Source organism: Malus sylvestris, chromosome 13 (genome assembly GCF_916048215.2).
Source record: "Malus sylvestris chromosome 13, drMalSylv7.2, whole genome shotgun sequence".
NCBI lineage: Eukaryota > Viridiplantae > Streptophyta > Magnoliopsida > Rosales > Rosaceae > Malus > Malus sylvestris.
The window spans coordinates 27,652,155-27,676,967 of record NC_062272.1 but is presented as its reverse complement, the minus strand read 5'-3'; the positions used below and the strand labels follow the sequence as shown (position 1 = coordinate 27,676,967).

The window sequence follows — 24,813 nt, the reverse complement described above, 5'->3', positions numbered from 1 at the left end:
TTCCAGATCATAGGATTGCCAATTGGGCATTGACAGTCCGTTAAGATCAGTACGTGCTGTGTCTTCTCTCAGGGAGAGTGACTAGTCTCGAGTCATTGGTGTGTGTGACATCAAGACAAGCATGTAAGTGCTCAATAATGAATGAGTCCACTGAACACGATCAACGATGAGTTCTCATACTCATGTCACATGAGAACTCATGGTTGGGATAAAGCAAAGTAGTCCTTTGACCTGAGGCATCATAGTTGTCTTGTGGTTAAGTCCTTGATCTTTGATTATGTCAAAGCCACTCCATCAGGAGGGTGTCCATGGCATCGTCGGGGTTAAGCCACTTAGCCATGGAGGCAAGTGAATGCGCAACAAGGGATCTCTAACCTTCAAACCGTTTGGGGGAGAATACTCTATGATATGATTAAGAATCTCTGGCCAGAGTATGAATGAGATTCAGGAAGTCGTTCCAAATCACATTCAAGGTAATCATATAAGCACACGAATCACATTGGATAGTAAACATGAATAAACTATCAAACCAAACAATGTGGTCAAGAGTATTGTATTAGAGAAATACCGTATTGCATTTGTAATCCTAAACTGAATAGGTTCTCCACCTCTTCTGATTAGCTTGGGTAACCATGATATGCTGCTAGGTGTCACTCATGGTTTGTGGAAGCCCTAAACGTGTATAATCACTAAAGTGAGAATTGAAAGTAAGTTTCAATTCACAATCGATTTGAAATGGTTTTAATCGCCCACTGCCTCGCTAAAAGGAACCTAATGGATCGTACACCGTGTAAGGTGGAGATTGAAGAAACAATGGAGATGAGTAAGAATAATTAAATGGTTTAATTATTTATGGCAAGGATTAATTAATATGTTAATTAATGAAACGAATAAGTTCGTTAAAGACCTCGGGATAGTTTTGGACCTTAAGGCCCAATGGGCTTCAAACGTCAAGCCCATTGACTTAAGTTGCATGACAACTTAATGAATAATGATTCACAAATGCCCAATTAGCCCAATAATACCCTAAGGCCGGCCATTTAGAGTTGGAGTGAGTTTTGGACTTATTTACAAGTTTGCCACTCCAATGAATTAAGGTATAAATATGACTTTATAGCCAAAATTCATTTAGGGTTTTCTTTTGGGGAAAGGATGAGAACATAAGCTCTCATTTCTCTCTAAAGTGGCCAGCTTCCTTGGAGGGTTTAGCTAGCAATCCTACCACTCCAAGGTCACTCATTTCTTCTCCAATCTAACCTTGGTGAAGAGCCTTAGAGGTTCTCAATTTTGGGAACTTGGAGAACCATTTCATCCATCCAAATGCATAGATCTAAGATGCAAGGAATGAAGGCCCTCTCTTTGGGTGATTAGCCTTTGCTTATGCAAAGAGGAATCTACAAAGGTATAATTTCTCAACTATCAAATGTTGTTTTAAGTTGAGTCAAGGTTCACCAATCTACTAGGCTTTGAATTTCATGGGTAATGTTTTGTTTTTGAGTGCATACAAGCATGATTCCGCCTTTAATTTGTTAATTGTATGCTATAGATGTTGCTTAAATGAACATGTTTTTCACAAAATTCCTTCAGAATCATATAGAGAAGTATCACATTGGATAGTAGACATGAAACAAACTATCACTTAAACAATGTGATCAAGAATATTGTATTAGAGAAGAACCGTATTGCATTGTAGTTGTAACTGGATAGGTTCTCCAACAACTTCTACTTAGCTTGGGTAGCCATGACATATTGCTAGGTGTCACTCATGGTTTGTGGAAGCCCTGAAGATTAGCAAACACTAATCTTTATCAAAGGAAGAATTGAAATGTTGTTTCAATTCACAATCAATCATTAAGAGTAACAATCACCCACTGCCTCTTTAAATGGAATCTAATGGATCATACACCGATTAAGGATGAATGTGAAGAAATATAAATGAGATGGATAAGTGATTAAATATTTTAATTGAGAATGGTCAAGATTAATTAATTATACGAAAGGTTCATATTGAGCTTTTAAGTTAGTTTTGGGTTACGGGGCCCAAAAGGGTTTTTGGTCCATAAAGCCCATTGAGTTTAAGTTGTATGACAACTTAAACTAAATGGAAAAATAGCCCAAAAACAAAGCCAAAACTGGCCAAACTATAGAGAGGGTGAACTTGGTTTAATTTCAAGTTTGCCACTCACTTGTGAGGTGGTATAAAAGCATCTTTATAGCCATTCTCTCACTAGGGTTTTTCTTGAGGCAAAGAAGAGAAACTTTTTCTCTCTTTTTATCTATAGAGACTGGCCACTTAGGGAGACTTTACTAGCATAAAAAATATCTCTAAGTCATCCATCTTCTCTTCACACTACATCTTGGTGTGGAGACTTAGAGGCACCAAGCTTTTGGTGCTTTTTGGAGATCTTTCCTCGTATCTTCAAGGAGAAAAGGAGAAGCAAAGGAGCAAAGATTCAAAGAGAAAAGAGCCAAGAAGAAAGGAAAGAACCAAGGAGCAAAGGAGGTGACTTGAAAGCCCTCCACTTGGGTGAATCCCTTGTGCAAGCAAGGATGAGCTTTAAGGGTGAGAAAAGCTCAATCTTTCCTCTTTCTTTTGCAAATAGTCTTGAGATTCACCATATACTAGGCTTTGAATTTCTTTGGGTCAAAGAATTGTTTTGAATGCATTCCTACTTTAAGAGTTTTTGTATGCTTGTATGTTCAAATATTCTCACATGTTCTTAGCTAGGACAAAAATTTTCCTTCAGCATGTGGATTGGAAACACTTTTTGAATTCGTTTGTCAGACCTTATGCATCATATCTGAGCATTTTCAATCAAACTAACTTGACTGACTAAGGCAAAGCGTTTCCGCATATCAGATCTCCATTGGAATACAATTCCTCTTAGGGATTTCCTAGTTTGGATGCCCCTTTCAAACCTACTAACATACGATGTTGCAAGACATAATTGACTCAGTACATTGGTCAGAAATAGAAGTAGTCGTACTCGAGATCAGAGTTCAGAGCCATCTTCAAAAGATTTTTTGGATCGCCCTTTCGATTACTCCTTTGAATGGTGCAGAGCCTAGGTTTATATGTTATAACCCACAAATTAACTAGTTGTATAAACTTTCCAGAAGCCAGATGATGCGTTGGACTTTTGGGTCAGGATGCCATGTGCTCTTACCCGTAGCCTGCCAATTGTAACCTTGTTTATTATTCGGTTCGAGTTTCCCAAGCTACTAACCGTTTAACACAGAATGGGCTAAGAAAAACTCCTTTAACAGTGTTGTTTTGAATTTTAGACTTTCATTCGTGTGAAGTTTTTCAAAGTTTATGCTTTGTTTGGAACAAGTGAAGTATTCCTTGCATCACCAAAAAAGAAAAAAAAATAGACATTGGAATCAGGACAGATAAAATTTCTTTATTCATGGCAAAAATAGGATTGGTTAGCAATGAGGTGTAATTGAATCTGGAAATGATTGCTTACATATCTCTGGGGAGGAGAATCAAATCACTGGTGTAGTTCTAAGAAAAAGATGATATAATGTAAAAATTACATTAAGGATCATTTTTTATGATAAGCCTATAGTGGGGCATTAGGAGATGAGTCCTTATTGGACTTGTCTTTGCACATACGACAACTTTAAGATTGAGTTCAGAATGGACAACCTACATATCCTGGAAGGGAAAAAACCGCGTGCAGTTTAGATGGTGATTTACCTAGGCCACTTAGAGAGGTCTGCTATGAGCTTGCCTTTCGCTAGCAGGAGCTCTTCCTCTCAGCCTTGGTTCGTTAGTTTCCCTAGCATTCAATCTTTACAGCCCGCCCTCATGATTGGATAACAGGGCAAGAGATTATTAACCGAGGGAACCTAGCCCATACTATATAGCCATTCTCGACCAAGGATGACGTTGTAAGGTGATGGGCAATCCATAACATGGAAAGTCATCAAGCGTTCAGACGGCATTGCATATATCATATGTTGTATCGTCCCGATAATGCGTAGTGGGGTCTCATAAAAGGTTTGAATGGTAGCCCTTCTAAAGTTGACCCTATCAAGGAAGCATTTTTTCAGTCATGCCCTTGAAGAGGATGTGGCCTTCCAATCCATTATTTATCAAAACTCGGCCGACCATGGCATTAAAGATTAGTAACTTGACGGTAAGAGTTATGTCAAGGGAAAAAAGGGCAGTTTCTGATCTTGTGACAGAGATTGCAGGGACCTTTGGCTAGTGTCATTCACGTGCTACCTTATATCCCTTATGTATCTTTTGGAAGCGTTCATGCTTTCCTCCATAGGTGGTTGACTCCGGGAAATGACCTCCTTCTAGAAAATCGAGCTAGTGGTAAATCTTGGGTTTTTCGCGGCTTTCCATGGCGTGCTTTTAGGACAAGTTCTTAGGCCAGCATGTTAGGGCTCTAATCGATGATCCTTGAGGTTGCTTGGATGATCAGATTTCCAAGATAGGTGACAACATCTTCGATATCGTCTAGCTTGGAGATTCTTGTTTACTCCTTGGGTTACAGACTTTTTCAGAGATCCTTCACTGGTGCTCGTATTTTCAACACGTCATCCCAGACTTGATCTATAAAAGAAGTATCTTCATTGTCTGGGTATATGGCTTAACTGTAAGGTGACCATCTGGGTAGAGTTTCCATAGGGTATGGTGATCTGCGAGAGGAATAAGAGTTCACTCTTAATGAAATGACCAATTGTTGGAACTAAAATCGCTCACCGCTGTGTGTAGATGAAGTGCTCGAACTCAACTACCTGCAAAACAGTAAACAACCGTGAGTAAGCCTAGGACTAGAGGTTGTGTCGGCCAAATGCTTTCCGACAATCAAGTTAATGAATAGTTTTAGACTCAAGCAGTGGGTAAGAGAATTCAAGTGTTTGGCTTGTGTTACCAAAAATGAACCCTAGACGGTGTATTTATACTGTGGGGAGAGAGACCTTTTTCTGGATAAAATCCTTGTTCTAAGCCCGGAGAATCCTAAAAGATATCTAGAGGTAGATATTGCATCCTCATATGAGTTATAATTACTTGCGAGCGCACACCAATTCCTAAACTATAAGAACTTTAAAACTTTAAAAAATCTGATTGTGTCCATATCTGGATCAGATCACATGTCTTGCAGAACAATCATGGTCATCCAATTGAGTTGCCAAGACTCCACCTATTGCCCTGGAATAAGGTGATGGTGGCACCGCTATCCTGTCTGATCCAGCTTTGCCCGGAGCTTGTGAGTTCATCACCAGACTTTTGAGGTAACTGTAGCCTTACTCTGGCCATAGAAAATCATGTCCCAAATTCTTATAAATGTATTAATGTCTTTTTAATGAAGGAAGAGACTAATTAAATATAATAGCATAAATAAAAAACTACTACTTTTTTTTATGACAATGAGGAATCAATTAAATTAATATTTTTTATAAAGCCACAAATTTTAAATTCCTAGATTCTAAGAAATGAGTTGTTAGCTAGCTTGAGTGGATAAATATATATATATATAAAGTGAGAGCCCTAAAATGGTGAAGCTTTCCTAAATGCCAAAATTGTCCCTTTGTTTCTTTCACAATCAAAACCCCAAAAATTCAAAAAAGAAGGACAACGTGGTAAAAAACGATAACTGAAAGAGAAAGCATCAAAACGGAAGAGTTTTGCTAGATGAGGAATGAGAACCTCAAACGTGGGATTAGAACAACCCTCCACACTCTGCGAACTATCAACCAGATCAAAGCCGGCACCTTGATTTCAATTCCTATTCTTTTGCATCCTTCCCCATCACTCCCAACACCATCTCCACTCCCTCTCTCGCTCTCTCTAAAATCTAAAATTAACAGGGAAGAGGAATTCTCAAAATTTAGTTTTGCGCGGGCAAAGTGTGGGCTTTGAGAGCGAGCCAAAACTATCTAGTGTTTCGATGGAATCGGAGAAGGAATTTCCAGGATTGAACCAGAGCCTGTACCCGACTATTGAGCCGTATAGTTCCCAGTTTCTTAAGGTTTCGGATATCCACACAATCTATTAGGAATAATGTGAAAATTAACTTAACACACAAATTAAACTCTATTGTTGACAATTGTAGTAAAGATGCAAGTAGGGATTGTTTTAGACCGGGGATTAACTAGGGATGCTAATCTACTAAAAACTGACTTAAAAACACAAAATTAAACTTAAAAACAGAAAACTAGACTCTAAGACTCTTAACTAGACTTATATGACTCAAAACAAACTAAACTAACTCAAAGCAACACAAAACAATCAAAAAGACTCAAAACTGACTCTAAGGAGTTATTTGGATGAATTTAAGACTTACTTGACTCAAAACACTAATTTGGACAGATTTAAACAAGTTTCTAACTAAACTAACACACTTAATTAAAGGGGGGATTGTTTTGACGAAATTAAAACTAAAACAAAGAACTTGCAGAAATAAAGCAATTTAAAAACGAATTTAGGTGAATTCAAGGGTGAAAAGCTAGTTAGAGGGTCCTTCTCCACACATGACATTTCCAGTAATGTTCCTTTAAACCATGAATGACAACACCCCAAGCTAACCGTGACAGAACAAATTAACCATCAGATTTTCCTTATTTCATTGAATTGGACGGGATACGCATCACAACCAAATTATCCTTATCAAGTCCCCTAACTATGAAAAGCATGATAGAAAACATATCAAAGGTCATTAAGTTCTTTGAAAATCATAAGTATTGACAAGGCATTCGTAACTATGAAAAGCATGATACTCCTGCCAAGGATTTAACTTAACACGATTGTGACTAGCAACCTTTACTACTTGTGAATATAAGTTCATAACAATTAGGTGAAACTCCCTTATACTCTAGCATCAAATTTATACATGCAAACTAAGTATGCATCCTCAATTAACATACATAAACAAGTTTTGATAATGCAGATAAGCAAATCACACTCAAGACTTTAGAAACAATAACTGGATGTAATCAATTCGTATAAAGCATATAATCATGGCTTCGAATTCACCTCCAACTAAAAAGAGATTAGTTCCTCATGTCTTTAAAAACATAAAACTAAATTAAAAGCAACATTGAAACAAATCTAAGGATAGAAAGAATGAAGAACGCCCTAGCAATTCCAATGGCAGATTTCGAATTCTCCCTTGGATTGCAAGCCACGGCACAAGCTCCTCCTTCTCCTTCCTCCACACAAGTGCACCTTTAAACTCTCTGAAATCTCTCAATTATATCTGAATATATGTGGGTGTGTGGGTGTATTGATTTGTGTGGCAGATATGTATATTTATAGGGCAAACTCACGGCACAATCCCTAAGGATTAGGATTGCACAATCCTTGGAAAAGGACTAGGGTTTGGAAGAAACCAAAGATGAAAAGGATTAAGGTTTCCAACAGATTCTAAGGCTTCTAGAAGAGGATGAGGCGCCAAATATTTAGGGTCTTCTAGAAAGGGTGGTCACGGCACCAATTTAGGGTTCTAGAAGGATAAGGGTGCGGCATGAATGTAGGGAAAGGATAGGCCTTCTAGAAATCAGGTTTTTAGGTCCCCTTGCAGCTGGATTTAAGTCACAAACTGATTTGGATAAGATAAGATAGGATAAAGCTAGATTAGGCAAGTATAAGATAAGATAAAGTTAGTTTGGATAAGGTTTTGGATAATGTTCCTTCTTTTGAGCTGATTCCTTATCTTCTCTGCCTTGGATTTATTTTCTTCATCTTTTCAGCACATTCCTAGCCTCTTGAACTTCAAATTCGTCCATCCATCTTGCTCCATTCATAAGATATCCGTTTGATGCCCAAAACTGCCTCAAAATGCACCAAATTGCACTTTCTTGCCAACTTTGTCAATTGGACCTACAAACACACGAAAATAGCTTAAATCACTATAATAAACACAAACTAACTATGAAAATGCAAGAAAACAAACTAACTAAGTCGCATAAATATGCTCCTATCAAGGACCAATTTGGAAATCCCCACAGCCATGTGAGTTTTGATTCTTCTTCTTAATAAATGACTTAGTTTTTGCATTTTTTGTTTGAATTCAATTTTTTTTATATACAAATTTGAAGCTTTTCTCAAGCTTATTCACTATATAGTGTAATTCTTCAATTATTTGATAACTGAATTATTTTGTTATTGCTAGAGAGGTAAATTTTATACCAGATTGCGATGCAGGGTATGTAACTTGATAGTTTGATGAGTCTGAATTAATTTTTTTTGTTAGGGCTGTTGCTACTTTTTTTAATTACGCTTGACTATTAGTCTGCATGATCGAGGATGTAATTATCAGAGAAATTACAAATCAAAGTATGATCGTTCTGAATGCCATATGATTACAACGGCCATATTTTGTTGATTCAAGTGTACAACAACAACAACAAAGCCTTTTCCCACTAAGTGGGGTCGGCTCTATGAATCCTAGAACGCCATTGCGCTCGATTTTGTGTCATGTCCTCCGTTAGATCCAAGTACTCTAAGTCTTTTCTTAGGGTCTCTTCCAAAGTTTTCCTAGGTCTTCCTCTACCCCTTCGGCCCTGAACCTCTGTCTCGTAGTCACATCTTCGAACCGGAGCGCCAGTAGGCCTTCTTTGCACAAGTCCAAACCACCGTAACCGATTTTCTCTCATCTTTCCTTCAATTTCGACTACTCCTACTTTACCTCAGATATCCTCATTCCTAATTTTATCCTTTCTCGTGTGCCCACACATCCAACGAAGCATCCTCATCTCCTCTACACCGATTTTGTGTACGCGTTGATGCTTCACCGCCCAACATTTTGTGCCATACAGCATCGCCGGCCTTATTACCGTCCTATAAAATTTTCCCTTGAGCTTCAGTGGCCTACAACGGTCACACAACACGCTGGATGCACTCTTCCACTTCATCCATCCAGCTTGTATTCTATGGTTAAGATCTCCATTTAATTCTCTGTTCTTTTGTAAGATAAATCCTAGGTAGTGAAAACGGTCGCTCTTTGGTATTTCCTGATCTCCGATCCTCACCCCTAACTCATTTTGGACTCCGTTTGCACTGAACTTGCACTCCATATATTCTGTCTTTGATTGACTTAGGCGAAGACCTTTAGATTCCAACACTTCTCTCCAAAGGTTAAGCTTCGCATTTACCCCTTCCTGAGTTTCATCTATCAACACTATATCATTTGCGAAAAGCATACACCAAGGAATATCATCTTGAATATGTCCTATTAACTCATCCATTACCAACGTAAAAATGTAAGGACTTAAGGATTGTTGATGCACAAAATCAGTGAGGACTTCAGTACAACAGAAAGTATTAAGTTTGTGATCTTCGCTAGATTGCTTCGGTCATTAGTGTAGATAAGTATATAAATGGATAGAGACAGGAAAGCAAACACAAGATGTACGTGGTTCACCCAGATTGGCTACGTCCATGGAGTAGAGGAGTTCTCATTAATTGTGAAGGGTTTACAAAAGTACATAGGTTCAAGCTCTCCATTAGTGAGTACAAGTGAATGGTTTAGTACAAATGACATTAGGAAATATTGTGGGAGAATGATCTCGTAATCACGAAACTTCTAAGTACCGAAGTGTGGTATCGTCTTCACTTGCCTTATCTGTCTCATAGGTAGATGTGGCATCTTCTCTGGAAGTACTCTTCCTCCATCCAGGGGTGGTATCTTTAACTGGTGGAGATGCACAAGGTAATGTATCAATTTCACTTGAAGCTTACTTGTAGTTTCAGGCTTGGTCAAGCGCGATACAAACCATGTAGTAGGAGTCCCCCAAGTCGTCGAGCTATGGGATCTGCTGGAAGAGGTGATAGACAAGGTAAGCAATTAGAGCTCCAAGCAATCAGTCCCAGATCAGAAGTTTGATTTCGAGTTCTGGCTGATTGTTCTCATTCTCCCTATCTTGCAGGCAGCATGAAAGATAAAGAGAAGAAAAGGAGAAGAGGTGATATAAGATACTTTTGCTTTTGAAGAAGTAACTTTCCACAGGCTTATTCTTGAACTGGGCTGGAGGGTTTTCTGGCTTCCTCCAGAGTATAAGGCCGACTGAAGAATTTGAGGGTCAAAAAAAGTCCATCAAATCTAGAGTATGTTCGACCCTGCTGATATGGGATACTTTTGCTGTTGACAAAGTAGTTGATGTATCGGCACGTGTTCTGTTACGCTTGTCTCCACATGTTTCCTTGTATCCTTCTCACTTGCCCTATCTGTTCCTCAGGCAGATGTGGTATCTTCTCCAGAAGCATAAGATGTTGAAGATGAGTACTCGAGAGCAATGCCAGGTAAGTAATCAGGTAAGGGGTTCTAGGCAGTCAGTTCCTGACTGGAAGCTTGATTCCAAGTGCTGACTGATTGCTCTTTTTCTCCTTGTCTTGCAGGTAAGAACAAGGCCAAATGAAAAGACAGGGAAAAAGCATGATATGGGATACTCTTGCTTTTAACCCTGATGATATGAGATATTCTTGCTCTGGTGTAGCTTGTTTGCAGAGGTATTATCGGGGGGAAAGAAAGCTATGCATTTCGAGAGGCTTCGTTGGGAGTGCCCTATCAGATATGAGGAAGGGTTGAGCATTTTTGCAGGTCTGCCTATCCATTGAGGATGGAAGTCAACATATATAGGAGTCTCCCTAACAACAAGTAGTAATGTTATTCCTTTACCCTGCTTGGTCATAGCACAGTAGTGGGAGCTGCCAGCTTCACGTGTTTTAACTCAGTCAGAGCACTTTGAAAAAGTGGTCTATGGTATATGGAAAGCTGATGTTGCGTGTGAAGATTACAGACAAGCTTTATCCAAGGAGATCTGGCTCTCGAAGTTGGGAAAGTGGTGCCTCCTCGGTTTTCAAACAAGCAATCCTGTCGGGGATCTGGCTCTCGAGATTCGGAGAATGGTGCCTATTCGATTTTTTAGAAAGCAATCCTGCTGGGAGTCTGGCTCTTGAGATTCAGATAGCGGTGTCTCTTCAATTTTTGAGAAAGTAATCATGTTGGGAGTCTGGCTCTCGAGATTCGGAAGGCGGTGCCTCTTCGATCTTGGAGCAAGCAATCTTGTTGGGAATGTTTTCTCGAATGTGAGTAAAGGTTGGGCATGTTTGCTAGTCTACCTTGCCACGGAGCACAGAGGTTGACACACAGGGACTTTCCAATTATCCAGCAATAGTCCTGTTCCTTTACCCTTGTGGGTAATAATATGGTAGCTAGACCTTCAAAATTTATGTGTCTAAACTTTGTTAGTGTTGTTTCTTTGCTATTTTTTTATCCTTCTTGGTCATAGCGATGTAATGGGAGTTGCAAGCTTCACGTGTCTAAACTTTGTCAGAGATCTTTAGCAAAGTTATATGTGGTACCCATAAGTTGATGTTGCGTGTGGAAATTGGATGATTGAACATTAAGATTCACGTGCTTTCTACTTCACCAGAAATCTTCAACAAAATGCCCGTAATTTCCGCAAAGCTGAGTGCATGTGACAGGTGCTGACAAGGCTGAAAAAGCAGGTGCCTCTTCGATTTCTGAGATCGGCCCTCGTTGTCTCTGAGCAGCCCAGCTTTTGAGAAAGCAAGCGCCTCTTTGATTTTTGAGATCGGTCTTCGTGGTCTTTGAGCAGCCCAGCTTTTGAGAAAGCAAACGCCTCTTCGATTTCTGAGATCAACCCTCGTGGTCTCTGAGCAACCCAGCTTTTGAGAAAGCAAACGCCTTTTCGATTTCTGAGCAGACACCTCTTCGATTTCTGAAGCTCCGTCGAGTGCAGATTTTTATAGAGGCTAGCATTAAGTTCCAAAGCACACTTGAATCTCCACCAGTAGAAGCTCCCTTCTTGCATTTCTAAGATCTTGATTTGTCCGACCTCTTCTCTCTTCAACACCCTTGTTGAAGAGGTAGCCACGCCTTCTCCAGACAACATATGGCTCCCATCTTTCTTATCCCCTACTGGTCCTCTTACCGTTGGGGATTCCGTGATGAAGAATGATATGACCGCTGTGGTGGTGGCCAGGAACCTTCTCACTCCCAAAGATAACAGACTACTTTCCAAACGGTCTGATGAGTTGGCTGTTAAGGATTCTCTGGCTCTCAGTGTTCAGTGTTAAGTGTGCAGGTTCTGTGTCTAATATGGCCCAACGCCTATTTGCTCGAACCCGCCAAGTTGAATCATTGGCGGCTGAAGTGATGAGTCTCAAACAGGAGATTAGAGGGCTCAAGCATAAGAATAAACAGTTGCACCGGCTTGCACATGACTATGCTACAAACATGAAGAGGAAGCTTGACCAGATGAAGGAATCTGATGGTCAGATTTTACTTTATCATCAGAGGTTTGTGGGTTTGTTCCAAAGGCATTTATTGCCTTCGTCTTCTGGGGCTGTACCGCGTAATGAAGCTCCAAATGATCAACCTTCGATGCCTCCTCCTTCTAGGGTTCTGTCTAGTACTGAGGCTCCGAATGATCCCCCTCCGGTGCCTTCTCTTTCTGGGGCTTTACCGACTGCTGAGACTTCTCCTAAGCAACCTTTGTGAAGGCTCCCTTTTGTTTGTTTATTTTGACTCATGTATATGTACATATTTGTAACTTATCAGAGATATCAATAAATAAGCTTTGTTTCATTTCAACGTATTGTGTTAAATACACCAAAGCCTTATTCACTAAGTTCTTTGAATTTTTCTTTTGTTGAAGCTTGTATGTTGAAGCTTTGTGAGTGGAGCATGTAGGTTGAGGTAGTGTTCCCTTAATTTCCCGAGTGAGGAAAACTTCTCGGTTGGAGACTTGAAAAATCCAAGTCACTGAATGGGGTCGGCTATATGAATCTTAGAACGCCATTGTGCTCGATCCTGTGTCATGTCCTCCATTAGATCTAAGTACTCTAGGTCTTTTCTTAGAGTCTCTTCCAAAGTTTTCCTAGGTCTTCCTCTACCCCTTCAGCCCTGAACCTCTGTCCCGTAGTCGCATCTTCTAACCGGAGCGTCAGTAGGCCTTTTTGCACATGTCCAAACCATCGTAACCGATTTTCTCTCAGCTTTCCTACAATTTCGGCTACTCCTACTTTACCTCGGATATCCTCATTCCTAATCTTATCCTTTCTCGTGTGCCCACACATCCAACAAAGCATCCTCATCTCCGCTACACCCATTTTGTGTACGTGTTGATGCTTCACCGCCTAACATTCTGTGCCATATAGCATCGCCGGCCTTATTGCCGTCCTATAAAATTTTCCCTTGAGCTTTAGTGGTATACGGCGGTCACACAACACGCCGGATGCACTCTTCCACTTCATCCATCCAGCTTGTATTCTATGGTTGAGATCTCTATCTAATTCTCCATTCTTTTGCAAGATAGAACCTAGGTAGCGAAAACGATCGCTCTTTGGTATTTCCTGATCTCCGATCCTCACCCCTAACTCATTTTGGCCTCCATTTGCACTGAACTTGCACTCCATATATTATGTCTTTGATCGGCTTAGGCGAAGACCTTTAGATTCCAACACTTCTTTCCAAAGGTTAAGCTTCGCATTTAGCCCTTCCTGAGTTTCATCTATCAACACTATATCGTCTGCGAAAAGCATACGCCAAGGAATATCATCTTGAATATGTCCTGTTAACTCATCCATTACCAACGCAAAAAGGTAAGGACTTAAGGATGAGCCTTGATGTAATCCTACAGTTATGGGGAAGCTTTCGGTTTGTCCTTCATGAGTTCTAACGGCAGTCTTTGCTCCTTCATACATATCCTTTATAGCTTGGATATATGCTATTCGTACTCCTTTCTTCTCTAAAATCCTCCAAAGAATGTCTCTTGGAACCCTATCATACTCTTTTTCCAAATCTATAAAGACCATGTGTAAATCCTTTTTCCCATCTCTATATCTTTCCATCAATCTTCGTAAGAGATAGATTGCCTCCATGGTTGAGCGCCCTGGCATGAACCCGAATTGGTTGTCCGAAACCCGTGTCTCTTGCCTCAATCTATGCTCAATGACTCTCTCCCAGAGCTTCATTGTATGGCTCATTAGCTTAATACTCCTATAGTTCATGCAATTTTGTACGTCGCCCTTATTCTTGTAGATAGACACCAAAGTGCTCTTTCGCCACTCATTTGGCATCTTCTTTGTTTTCAAAATCCTATTGAAAAGGTCAGTGAGCCATGCTATACATGTGTCTCCCAAGAGTTTCCACACTTCGATCGGTATATCGTCTAGGCCCACTGCTTTTCTATGCTTCATCTTCTTCAAAGCTACAACCACTTCTTCCTTCCTGATTCGACGATAAAAGGAGTAGTTTCTACACTCTTCTGAGCTACTCAACTCCCCTAAAGAAGTACTCCTTTCATGTCCTTCATTGAAAAGATTATGAAAATAACCTCTCCATCTGTCTTTGACCGCGTTCTCTGTAGCAAGAACCTTTCCATCCTCATCCTTGATGCACCTCACTTGGTTTAGGTCCCTTGTCTTCTTTTCCCTTATTCTAGCTAGTTTATAGATATCCAACTCTTCTTCTTTGGTATCTAGTCGCTTATACATATCGTCATAAGCCGCTAACTTAGCTTCTCTCACAGCTTTCTTCGCCTCTTGCTTCGCTCTTCTATACCTTTCACCATTTTCATCGGTCCTATCCTTGTATAAGGCTTTACAACATTCCTTCTTAGCCTTCACCTTTGTTTGTACCTCCTCATTCCACCACCAAGATTCCTTTTGGTGTGGAGCAAAGCCCTTGGACTCTGAACAAATAAGAAAAAACCATGTGATTGTCATTGAAAAAACTATAGGTAACCCTCTAAAAATTAATAGACGAAGTCAATGGAATTGAGAGCTATGTAATCCAAGTCCCAGTTGCATATGTTATTGGTGCATTCAAGAGATAGTTAAATGAATTGAGACGAAGAGGACTGCATCACGCAACAACTGAATCATCTCAGTCTTTCAGGTCTCAAGTTTTTTCCTTTTTTTTTCCTCCTCTTTTGTCTTCTTAGTGTTTGATTTCTTTTCCCCCCTTCCTCTTGCATTTTAATTTCAGATTATAGAAAATCTATTGCAGGGAGCGGATGGAAAGAAGCACGACCCATACTGTGAAACCTGGAGGAAGAGATATTTGTTGTTTTGGATTCAACTATGTACGCTCTTTTTGAGTACTTTTAATGTTGGTTTTTGTAAACTGATAGATAGATATATATGAATTCCATCTTTTGTATGTTTTATTTTATTTCAAATTTTTATGGAACTGTTACGATTTCCTTATTGAAGAATAATTTGTACTAGATACTAGAATTCCAGGGTATATATGAATTGCTCACTGCATGAGAATCTTTTATTTTTCATAATTAATTTTGTTAATTCAATATTTTCATTTTAACATTCTATTTGGTTTTGGACTGCTTATACTCATGGTTTCTCTTCATTCTTCAATCTCTTTATCGTCACGTCACCAATACTCGATGAATCCAACTATTAGCGCACCTTCACTCTCCAATCGTGCGTATAACCACAAGTGCTTAACCATATGTTTTGCTTAATCGTTAAGTTTCGCCGAAAGATAACAGCATGGCACTATCGATACGCGATACGCGATACGCAATACACGATACACGGAAAACAAATACAAGAAATCAACTACTTATTATTACTTTTCATTCCCCAATACATACGAAATATAGCAGAAAGAATTTTATTTCCTACTTTCTACAGGGAAGCTAAGTCATGGCTAGCTATGGAAACAAAATTATGAAATCAGATCTGAAATACTAAATAAAACATAAAAGGGAAATAGGAAAAGAAGAAAAGAACTGACATCTGCATAAACAATTAGATCCCCTGCAGGTTTTTTGATGGCAACGGTGGGTCAACTTCGTTTGTCACCTGGAGGCCGGGACTTGATTTGAAGAAACTCCGGCCAAATTTGGCGTCTTGATGTGTTTTCGGTACTAATCAGAAGAAGCCCATTTGGAAACAAAAAACACGGATGGAAGCCGAATAACTGATCATGATTGCATCTGATGGGGTGGGATGCCGACATGGGTTGCTAGCTCTTCATTCATTTTCACTGGAAGTGGTGGCATCTGCTTCATTACGTCTGGCATGTCATTCAAGCTGTAGACAGATTTGAAATATAAATTGATGAATATACATACACAAACGTAACAGTTCAACACGCATCAATGTTTATCATTTTAACAGAAATTTAGATCACTTGAGGCTTTTTCTTCACTTCCGCAATACATATAAAGTCATAACTAGTAGCTGGGAAAACTAGCATGACATCAATGCAATGCTATAGGTTTTTAGGAACAGAAATTTCAAGAATTTCACATTGTATACAGGAAACAATCGTAAACTGCATTGGCAACGGTAATCAGACAGAACAATCATTTTTCCCAAAAGATAACCTGTGGAGGTAAACACAATGATGTCAGATTATGCACTAAAGAACTCGTGTACTTGAAGAACCCTACAATTAAGGTGAGTTTTGGACATGCAGACCGTCATAGACCAATATGATGTAGATCCATGGAGACAAGTACGCATCCTGCCATGACAAATGAAGTCGTGTGTTCCTCACATAACAATCTCCCAGTACGTCTTGTTCTCTTTTGTTAATGAGCTGTCAACTTAAAGCCAAAGGTCTACCGAGAAGAAGTTACAAAAAGGTGGTTTTCATAGCTAGCAGAAAGGATCAGAGTTGAAGAAAACATAAGTATATCAATTTGTCAATCCCTGTTCTTACAACACAAAAATAAACAAATAGAAAATATGGCATTTAAGAGCAATTGTTAGCATGTAACAAAAGAAAGATAACACATGCGTATTGCTTTTTTGAAGAAAATGCCTCGAGCTTCCCGTTAAAGTTTATAACGAACAAGAGAAAAACAAAGGCAAAGATTACACCATACTCATTCATAATTTTGAGGATGTTGTCTCGAGTTTGGCAGAAGAGGTTGATGTTGTTATCTCGACTTTGGCAGAAGAGGTTGATGTTCTCCTGTATCTGAAAAAAGACAGGAAATAAAAAGGCCCCTTCAAGTTACAAAAGCACCAACAATGTATCTATGAAGGACAGACATTATTACCAAGATTATCATCTTTTTGGACAAGTCATAAATTAAAAGTATGCATATATTGTTTATAAATGCCAAACAAAAAAAGAAAGGTCAGATGATTTTTAAAGCGAGTAATGAACTATGAGGTCAAACAAATCATGATTTTTAAAGACAAACATGAAATGATCCTCCGATTCATCAACCAGATCACTGAGCCATCTACTACAACGTTAAGGAGAAAACTGATGAAATTTATAGAGTTTTGGCATCTCTTTGGTCATTGATGTCGTCAGAATATAGGGAAAGCACATTTCTGCTATATCTTCAGATTGGAGTCCTGCTGTTCCTTAATTTTCTGTTGATGACAGGAATTTTAGTTGACTATTTTGGTTTTTATTTTTTGTTTTACAGGACATCTCTACAATTGTCTAGTTTCCGTAAAAATAAATAAATAAATTTGAGGCCAAGGAAAAACAAATGCAATAAAAACAAACAATTCAGTTAATTATCAAGATAGCATCAACAAATAGATGTCTGTTTTCGTCACCATGCAATGCATAAATAGCAAGTGCCATTAGAAACCCTTTGGCTTTGAGATTTTGGATACCATCAGGCGTTCAGATAAAATAATAGCTACCATGACAGGAAATAAATAATTCCATGACAGCTCTCTACCTGGAAAGCTGAAAGGTTTGCTGAAATTTGATTCAAGGCTTGGGCATTTTGCTCCAGAAGCTCTCCTGTAATACCGCCAATGGCTGAAAACAGAAGAAGCAAATATTAACAAGCCATTGCAACAATACGTTTCAAAGAGGAAGCTCAACAAACTAGAAACCCAAAACTTTTTAATTGCAAGGCGAAAAAATTGCAGTCCATATACATAACATCAACACCACTCAACTGCCAATGAGTAGAATTAATGTATGTAATTATTTTAACATGAATACAAATTTTCACTTGACTATTATTACTAATAATATTATGACAGAACTGTTCAGGTTATACTTGCACATACCCCATGGCCCATATCTCGGTCCATATCTCAAAAAGACACCATTCTCCTCATTAAAGACATGAAAAGGGCATGCAGAATACGTCACTAGCTGTTTCATATATTGTGCTATGCCTTCCCACAAGTTTTAAAATGTAAGAACCATGGCTCCAATTCTATATATAGTCTAAATGGCTACCAAAGTCCATAGGTGCAAACCCCACCCCCACTCCGCCAATCCCAGAGAAACTTAATTGACTTAAAATGAGCTACTCAACTAATAAGTACAGGTTCATAAGGAAATCAGACCAAGCACCATTTTTGAGGCATATATATTTGGGTTTGGTTGAATTCTTTTTTATTATAACCACAATATATTCAGCAATAATTTTCGTGTGTGGGATATGGATTTAGAAAACAATGCCAAAAGCAATACACGTGGGCATGGGTGTGTGTGTCTATATTGGTTGCTTATACTGTATATAAGATAAGAACTGAATTTTACTTTACGTACAACATATATACAACTTGGGTTAAAAAGTATTTGAGACTCTGCAGAATAAATACAGAGTATTTAACCAGACCTTTATATGGGATACCATCATCATTGTCCATAGTAATCATTGGGGGAGCATAGGGAGCAACATTAGGCCGCCCAGCAGGGTGAGATGGCTTCGCTGAAGTATCATTTACTCTCTCCTGAAAATCAAATGCAAAGATGTTCCATAAGAACTTTGGGACAGGAAAAACAGGTATGCAAACTTTAACTAGAGAGAGAATGATGCAACCTGGTATATGCAATGTCATGTTAACAACGAACGAATTGGGGATAATCCATGCCCAAAACAAGATGAAGAAGAAAAACGTAACACAGCTCCTCACTTTTTCCTATTGGAGTGAGAGCACATAGGAATACAGTACTTGGGCTGGAGAAAACACTACATTACTATTGTTAATTTTACAGAACACCGAGTAATTGTATGAGATAAGTTGTGAGGCTGTTCAAAACCTAATAGCACAACTGCCACAAAAAAGTTTCAAAATCCTCTTTATCAGTTTTTGAATGAGATCGAAAAATGTTTTGAAATCCTTTTTATCTGGCTTTACAAGTTTTTAGAATGTTTTCAAGATATTGCTAGGACGTTGCAAAATGTGTTGCATTTGCTTTCATCCTTCATAGGAATAAATTATTGTGTATCTGTACCATCTCAATTTTAACTTGATTTCATAGGTAGATTTTGCTAATAAAAGAGTGTCATTTTACCATTCTTCCACTTGCTTATATATGCAAGTAAAGAAAACAAAAAAATGTATCTCTTGGTCTATCAGACTCACGTAGTATGAGTTGAGTCTGTTAAAAACCTAATAGCACAACTGCCGCAAAAAAGTTTCAAAATCCTCTTTATTAGCTTTTGAATGAGATCGAAAAATGTTTTGAAATCCTTTTTATCTGGCTACACAAGTTTATAGAACCTTTCTCAAGATACTAGGACGTTGCAAAATGTGTTGCATTTGCTTTCTTCCTTCATAGGAATATAGTAAATTATTGTGTATCTGTACCATCTCAATTTTAACTTGATTTCATAGGTAGACTTTGCTAATAAAAGAGTGTCATTTTACCATTCTTCCACTTGCTTATATATGCAAGTAAAGAAAACAAAAAAAATCTATCTCTTGGTCATCAGACTTGAGTATCAATTAGCGAAATTTGGGCTTTGGTAGCATTGTTGCAATATTGTCCTTTAGGCTTTGTTAGCGTTGTTACAATATTGTTCTTTGGGCTTTGTTAACATTGCTACAATGTTGTCCTTATTTTTATGCTACATTACAGATATTATTGTGAGACCTCATTTATGGTATTTGGATGTCTTCTTTTTTTGTGCTGATTGAATTTGAATGCTTGGAAATGCTTTTAGCAAGCCAAAACAATATTATAGTGTTTGCTTGAAACAGACAGAAGCCGTGACAAGACCTGAGTGCTCACAAACAATACCTAACAAACAGATTCTATTTCATAAAGAACTAGCAGTTCTATGTACTATTAACAAAAGTAAGCTACTGAATAAAATGCTTCATGTAGAAGCACTTCCGAAGACATACAAATACAGCTCCAGAGCTAAGCTGCCCATCAACTGCAATCCTATCTCTAATAATCTCCCTATCTTCTATCGTATTCTGACAATCCACAACTTAACATAGTATCAGAACACCATATCCTGAACTTGAAACTCTGCAACTACAATTTCCGCATTTACTTAAAAAAGTACCATAGAGAGAGAGAGAGAGAGAGAGAGAGAGATGAATTCCAAAACTCCTCAATCCTATGTTTAGATGAGGGATGAGGTACTTTAAAGTACCAATGACCTTCAGAATCAATTGTTAAGGAAGCACTATAAACCTACTACAAATGCACTACAATGACATTACATAAAGGACCTTCAGATGACACCTTTCAAGGTGTAATGCCATTTGAGAGTTCTCCCATACATAGTGCATCAAGTCATTTTGAAGTCTGTCTATCTAATTTCTGTAGTGCGTTCCTAACAAATTTAGCCTAAGTTCAAAGTTGAATGGAATCTTCAAGTCCCTGATCCAAACGCACCACAAGGCTTAGTAATTGATTTGCACAAATTTACAAGTGAAGAAACTAACTGCTAGGGAACTGATATTAACAAACAACAAACGCAGATGCACTTCGTCACAGAGGCAGGGCTAATTAGAATATTTCACACAACTTTACACGAACAGAAAAGTAGTATAGACAAAAGCCAAAAAACAAAAGCATAATCAACCCGTATTTTAACCCCATGAGCCTTAGTCCAAGTGCTATAGGATGGATAGGAAGAGATTACAGATCATACCTTTTTATCCTTGTTTTTCCTTGATAAGTTATGGTCTTCCTTCCTTCTCTTGCTGTTTTCTTTTTTCTGGAAAGTAAGTGAACCACTAAAACAATCAAATATAGTTTCAAGGTTTGACCAAAAAAAATAATAGCACAGATTTAAAGATATTAAAGAATACTTCAAACAGATACTAGCTTCAGTAAAATGCTAATGTATTTGCATTATTTTTTGCTAGATTATATCTAAAACCTACAGGTATAAACGCGTCTCACAAGTCACAGTAGATATAATAGGAAAAGTTCTTTAAATTCTTTTCGAAATGGTAAGAGCATAAGCTTCAACAACCAGCAGTCTACCATACAACTTGAGAGCAGCAACTCCATACACAAAGGCCCAAGAAAGGCCTTTATGTCACAAAGACCAAGAGAGTAAGATATTGTATCTTATTTACTCAAATTGCAAATATAATGTTAACAAGTAATTTCACTACGCTATTCACATTTTTTCAAATTTCAAAACAAAATATAGTAGTTAATAGTTATATTAACAAGAGTAAAACCTTCAAGCCCAAACCCACAAACATTAGAAGTCTTCAAGAGAAAAAGACAGAAATAAAGGTAATAAAGCTTACAGTCATCCATCTGCAACGTAAAGCCACATCTCGGACAGTCTTATTCTGCAGCAGCATGGCTATCTTTGCATACCGGATTATGTTTGATTCTGTTGCATATCTGCAAGAGAAAATACAAAGGTCATGTAATTAGAGACACTTGCAATGATCAGGAATCAGAAAAAACAAAGTACATGAGAACAAAATTCCACAGCAGAAGACGAAGGTTTTGTAAAGTGTAAACAACCATCATCATATGGACAGCAACTTAGATGTTGTTTTTCATTTTTCTCCCTTTGTCCGGAAAAACTGACATTGCTTAAATCAGTTTTCAGCATATATTTTAAGGAAAACTAATGAAAAGTCCCAAAAAACTTTAGTTTTAATGAAAAAGGACAAATGAAAGTGTAGTGAATAGTACCAGGGAAAGGTAAAAATGTGGTTTTTAGTTAAAAGTGAACAGGTACTGGGAGTGTTTCGTTAAAACTCCCTATATTTTACTCACTTGTAATGATAAGCAAGGTATTAGGACCGTATGTATGACAATGTTCGAATGTGACACATCGATATATTGGCAGGTTCAGTAAGGAAATAATTTCTAATATTGATTCAATTAATGGTGGTAATCCAAGAAAAACATGGAAAATTTCTAGAAATATTTGGATAGTTATAACAAAAGGCAAATGATTTAGTTAATAGGGCTTCCTACTCTAATTGTTTTATGAATGTGAAACAAATACCATTATTTAAATATTCATCTATGTAAAACTTACAAAACTTTACTGGGTTTTGAAATTTGCTAATCTCTTTTTAACCAATCTAAGTTCTATTTAGTGAAGGACGAATGAATATAACACTGTAGCTACCATGAGCCACCATGACGAAGCTCAATCAAATGCCACATTTCTGATTCAACATGGTCAATTTTTTGAACTAAATATGTCAAAAGAAACTGACTCCAAGTTAGGGGGAAAATCAAGAAATTATTCAGTTTTCGTGTATATGATGAGGTGCATGATATCACTGATTTGGATTTTTACTTTGTATAAGAAACTTCTTTTGAAAGCATCAGGAGTACACAACCTTACCGAAACAATGACAATCAAAAAGCAACATGCACCAAAAAAGGAATCAATAACACATAATAAAAAGAAAAACATGAATAGCAGCAAAGTTATATGTATAGTGGTAAAATTTGGCTTTGGTCTCCAGCAAGCTACATTTTTCAGAAAAATCCCAATTCCTACCAAGCACACCATACCAACAATTAAATATCCAGCTTCAGTACTATCCCACTAGATATTGCAAACAAAAACTCCTTGATAACTGGAATTATTTCAACAGATCAATTAGCACATGAGACCCAAATAACGAGCAAATGAAACATATTTCTCAAGCTACCAAACAAGCAGAATTTGGTCAATTTCAAATTCATCATTCCAACATATCCAAAACCAATCTGAACGTATAAAACTCCAACGGAATGGTACACTCAAATTACATGATCATCACTAAATAAGGAAACAGACCAAATGACCAACTATAGGTTGTTAGATAGATGTTCGTATGTATGTATCTGACTTGTGTATATGATATCCTAACTTCTACTCTGCCACTTAACTGAAACTTTCCAACAGAATTTCTTATTTTATATATATATCAGAATGGAAAAGTATAAAAGAAACCTTAGACAGCTAGACCCTGCACAAAAGCTTTGTTTTGATTTCTTTGAAGTACTCGAACTGAAGATTACCAAACATCTTTGCAAGTATGCTGCCATACATCCTGGCATAAATTCACTTAGCATCACTGACCAGGTTAAGTTCTTTATATGCTACTTAGAATCTGCTTATGGCACTCTACAGCATTACAGGCATTGTATTTTAATAATCTTCCTCCAAACTATATATTGCAGCCTATTTAAAGGCTTCACATTCCATAATTTTCATTAAATACAATAATACCTGTCATATCATAAATTCCTACAATTCCAAAACCTTGATATCACATATTGATATGATTTATATATCACATAAGATTTAGAAGCACATAATTAAATGACACAGCATTCAGGTTTAAGCACAAAAGTACAAATGACATTACTAATAATATACCATACCATCTCACACCAGATACTACAACTTATTTGTAAACAATATTAATCCCACCGGCCATGTTGTATACAATACAGCGGTATTCACTATTAGAGCAGCATTCAAACTCATTTTATTAAAGAATTATAAAAATAAAAAATAAAACATTTTATAAACTCCTAACACAAAAACTGCAAATTATAAAAGTATTCTAAGACTAAAAATTGAACTTATAATAAAAAAAAACCCAAATAGAAAAGCTCAAAATTCAGGCAATTTCCCAATTCAATCAAACGCCCAAAAAATGGCCATAATACATCTCAATTCAAAAGAAAACTCAAAATTCCCAGCTGAATACACACTGCAAGGACCTCAAAGAGACCAAAATAGCAAAATCCCCAAATTTACTACTTACTTGGCGAGTCCATCTTCGAGAATTGCCTGCTCCTCTGCGCTCCAATCCATAGAAATACCCGGGTTGTGTTTCATGGTCATGGCGGCGCCAGAACTCTCCGGCACCGAAACCGGCGTGGAGTTTCCATTACTTGGGTTGTTGCCGTTGAAGGACGAGGAGGCGTGGCTCGGTTCTTGGTGGTTCCCAGATGGGTTCGCCATGAATAATTCTTGAATTTTTGCTCAAAATTCAAAGAAAAATTAACAAATTTTCAATTTTTATAACGAATCTGAGCAAAACCAGTTCTCAGAATCACGGAATTCGGCCGTTGGTTCCCGCCAATTTCGATTTCCCCCTCCACGAAATATCGAAAACCCAGATAGAATATATGTAAATATTTGAAAACGAGAAAAACAGAGAACGGATAAATGAGAGAGAGAGAGAGAGAGAGAGAGAAGGGGAGAGAATTTACAAAATTAAATTATTTTTACATGTGAATATACAAAATTGAAGACTGAAGGGAGCTCTAGGCAAAGTGAAGCACAGAAAAATGGAGAGGAGAGGAGGGATGGAGAGAGAGAGAGAGAGAGAGAGAGAGAGAGAGAGAGGGGAAGGGAAAATCGAAGGGGGGGAGGGTTTTCAGTCACGGTTGAAGGTGTACTGTTTTACTAATATTTTTTTTTTTTTGTTTTTTTGCTAAAGACTGTTTTACTAATGATTAAATATTAATTATGCATATAAATTATTACCACTTAAAAAATCTTATTTGGCACTCCAAATCTTCTATAATTAGAAAGAAAAATACACTTGTAAAGAGTGTAGAATGAGATTTTTAGAGTGCTAATACCAATTTATTAAATTAAATGATTATAATTAATAAGTGTTGATCC

The 24,813-nt window shown here is 37.8% G+C and overlaps 1 protein-coding gene and 1 long non-coding RNA gene across 2 annotated transcripts; both read right to left on the bottom strand.

Moving 5' to 3' along the window:
- Positions 1 to 15,555: 15,555 nt before the first annotated feature.
- LOC126597285 (uncharacterized) lies at positions 15,556 to 24,561 on the bottom strand. Its single transcript, XM_050264065.1, has 7 exons — positions 23,945 to 24,561; positions 21,458 to 21,557; positions 20,845 to 20,910; positions 18,568 to 18,682; positions 17,668 to 17,750; positions 16,846 to 16,940; positions 15,556 to 16,045 (listed from the first exon to the last, which is right to left on the bottom strand). Exons 1-7 carry the CDS (start codon positions 24,142 to 24,144, stop codon positions 15,937 to 15,939), a joined length of 768 nt encoding a protein of 255 aa, XP_050120022.1. The 5' UTR covers positions 24,145 to 24,561; the 3' UTR covers positions 15,556 to 15,936.
- Positions 16,094 to 16,839, bottom strand: LOC126597286 (uncharacterized). The gene is made up of 2 exons (XR_007614206.1): positions 16,436 to 16,839; positions 16,094 to 16,341 (listed from the first exon to the last, which is right to left on the bottom strand). It is a non-coding gene; the product is annotated as an uncharacterized LOC126597286 (long non-coding RNA).
- Positions 24,562 to 24,813: the final 252 nt, after the last annotated feature.

What these genes read in the sequence shown, in the direction of transcription:
- LOC126597285 (XM_050264065.1), bottom strand. Translation starts at nt 24,144, where the DNA reads ATGGCGAACCCATCTGGGAACCACCAAGAACCGAGCCACGCCTCCTCG. An exon ending in GGAAAAACAAGGATAAAAAG is followed by an intron (nt 18,683 to 20,844) that starts GTATGATCTGTA and finishes TTTGATTTTCAG; the next exon opens with GAGAGAGTAAATGATACTTC. An exon ending in CAAACCTTTCAGCTTTCCAG is followed by an intron (nt 16,941 to 17,667) that starts GTAGAGAGCTGT and finishes GTCTTTTTTCAG; the next exon opens with ATACAGGAGAACATCAACCT.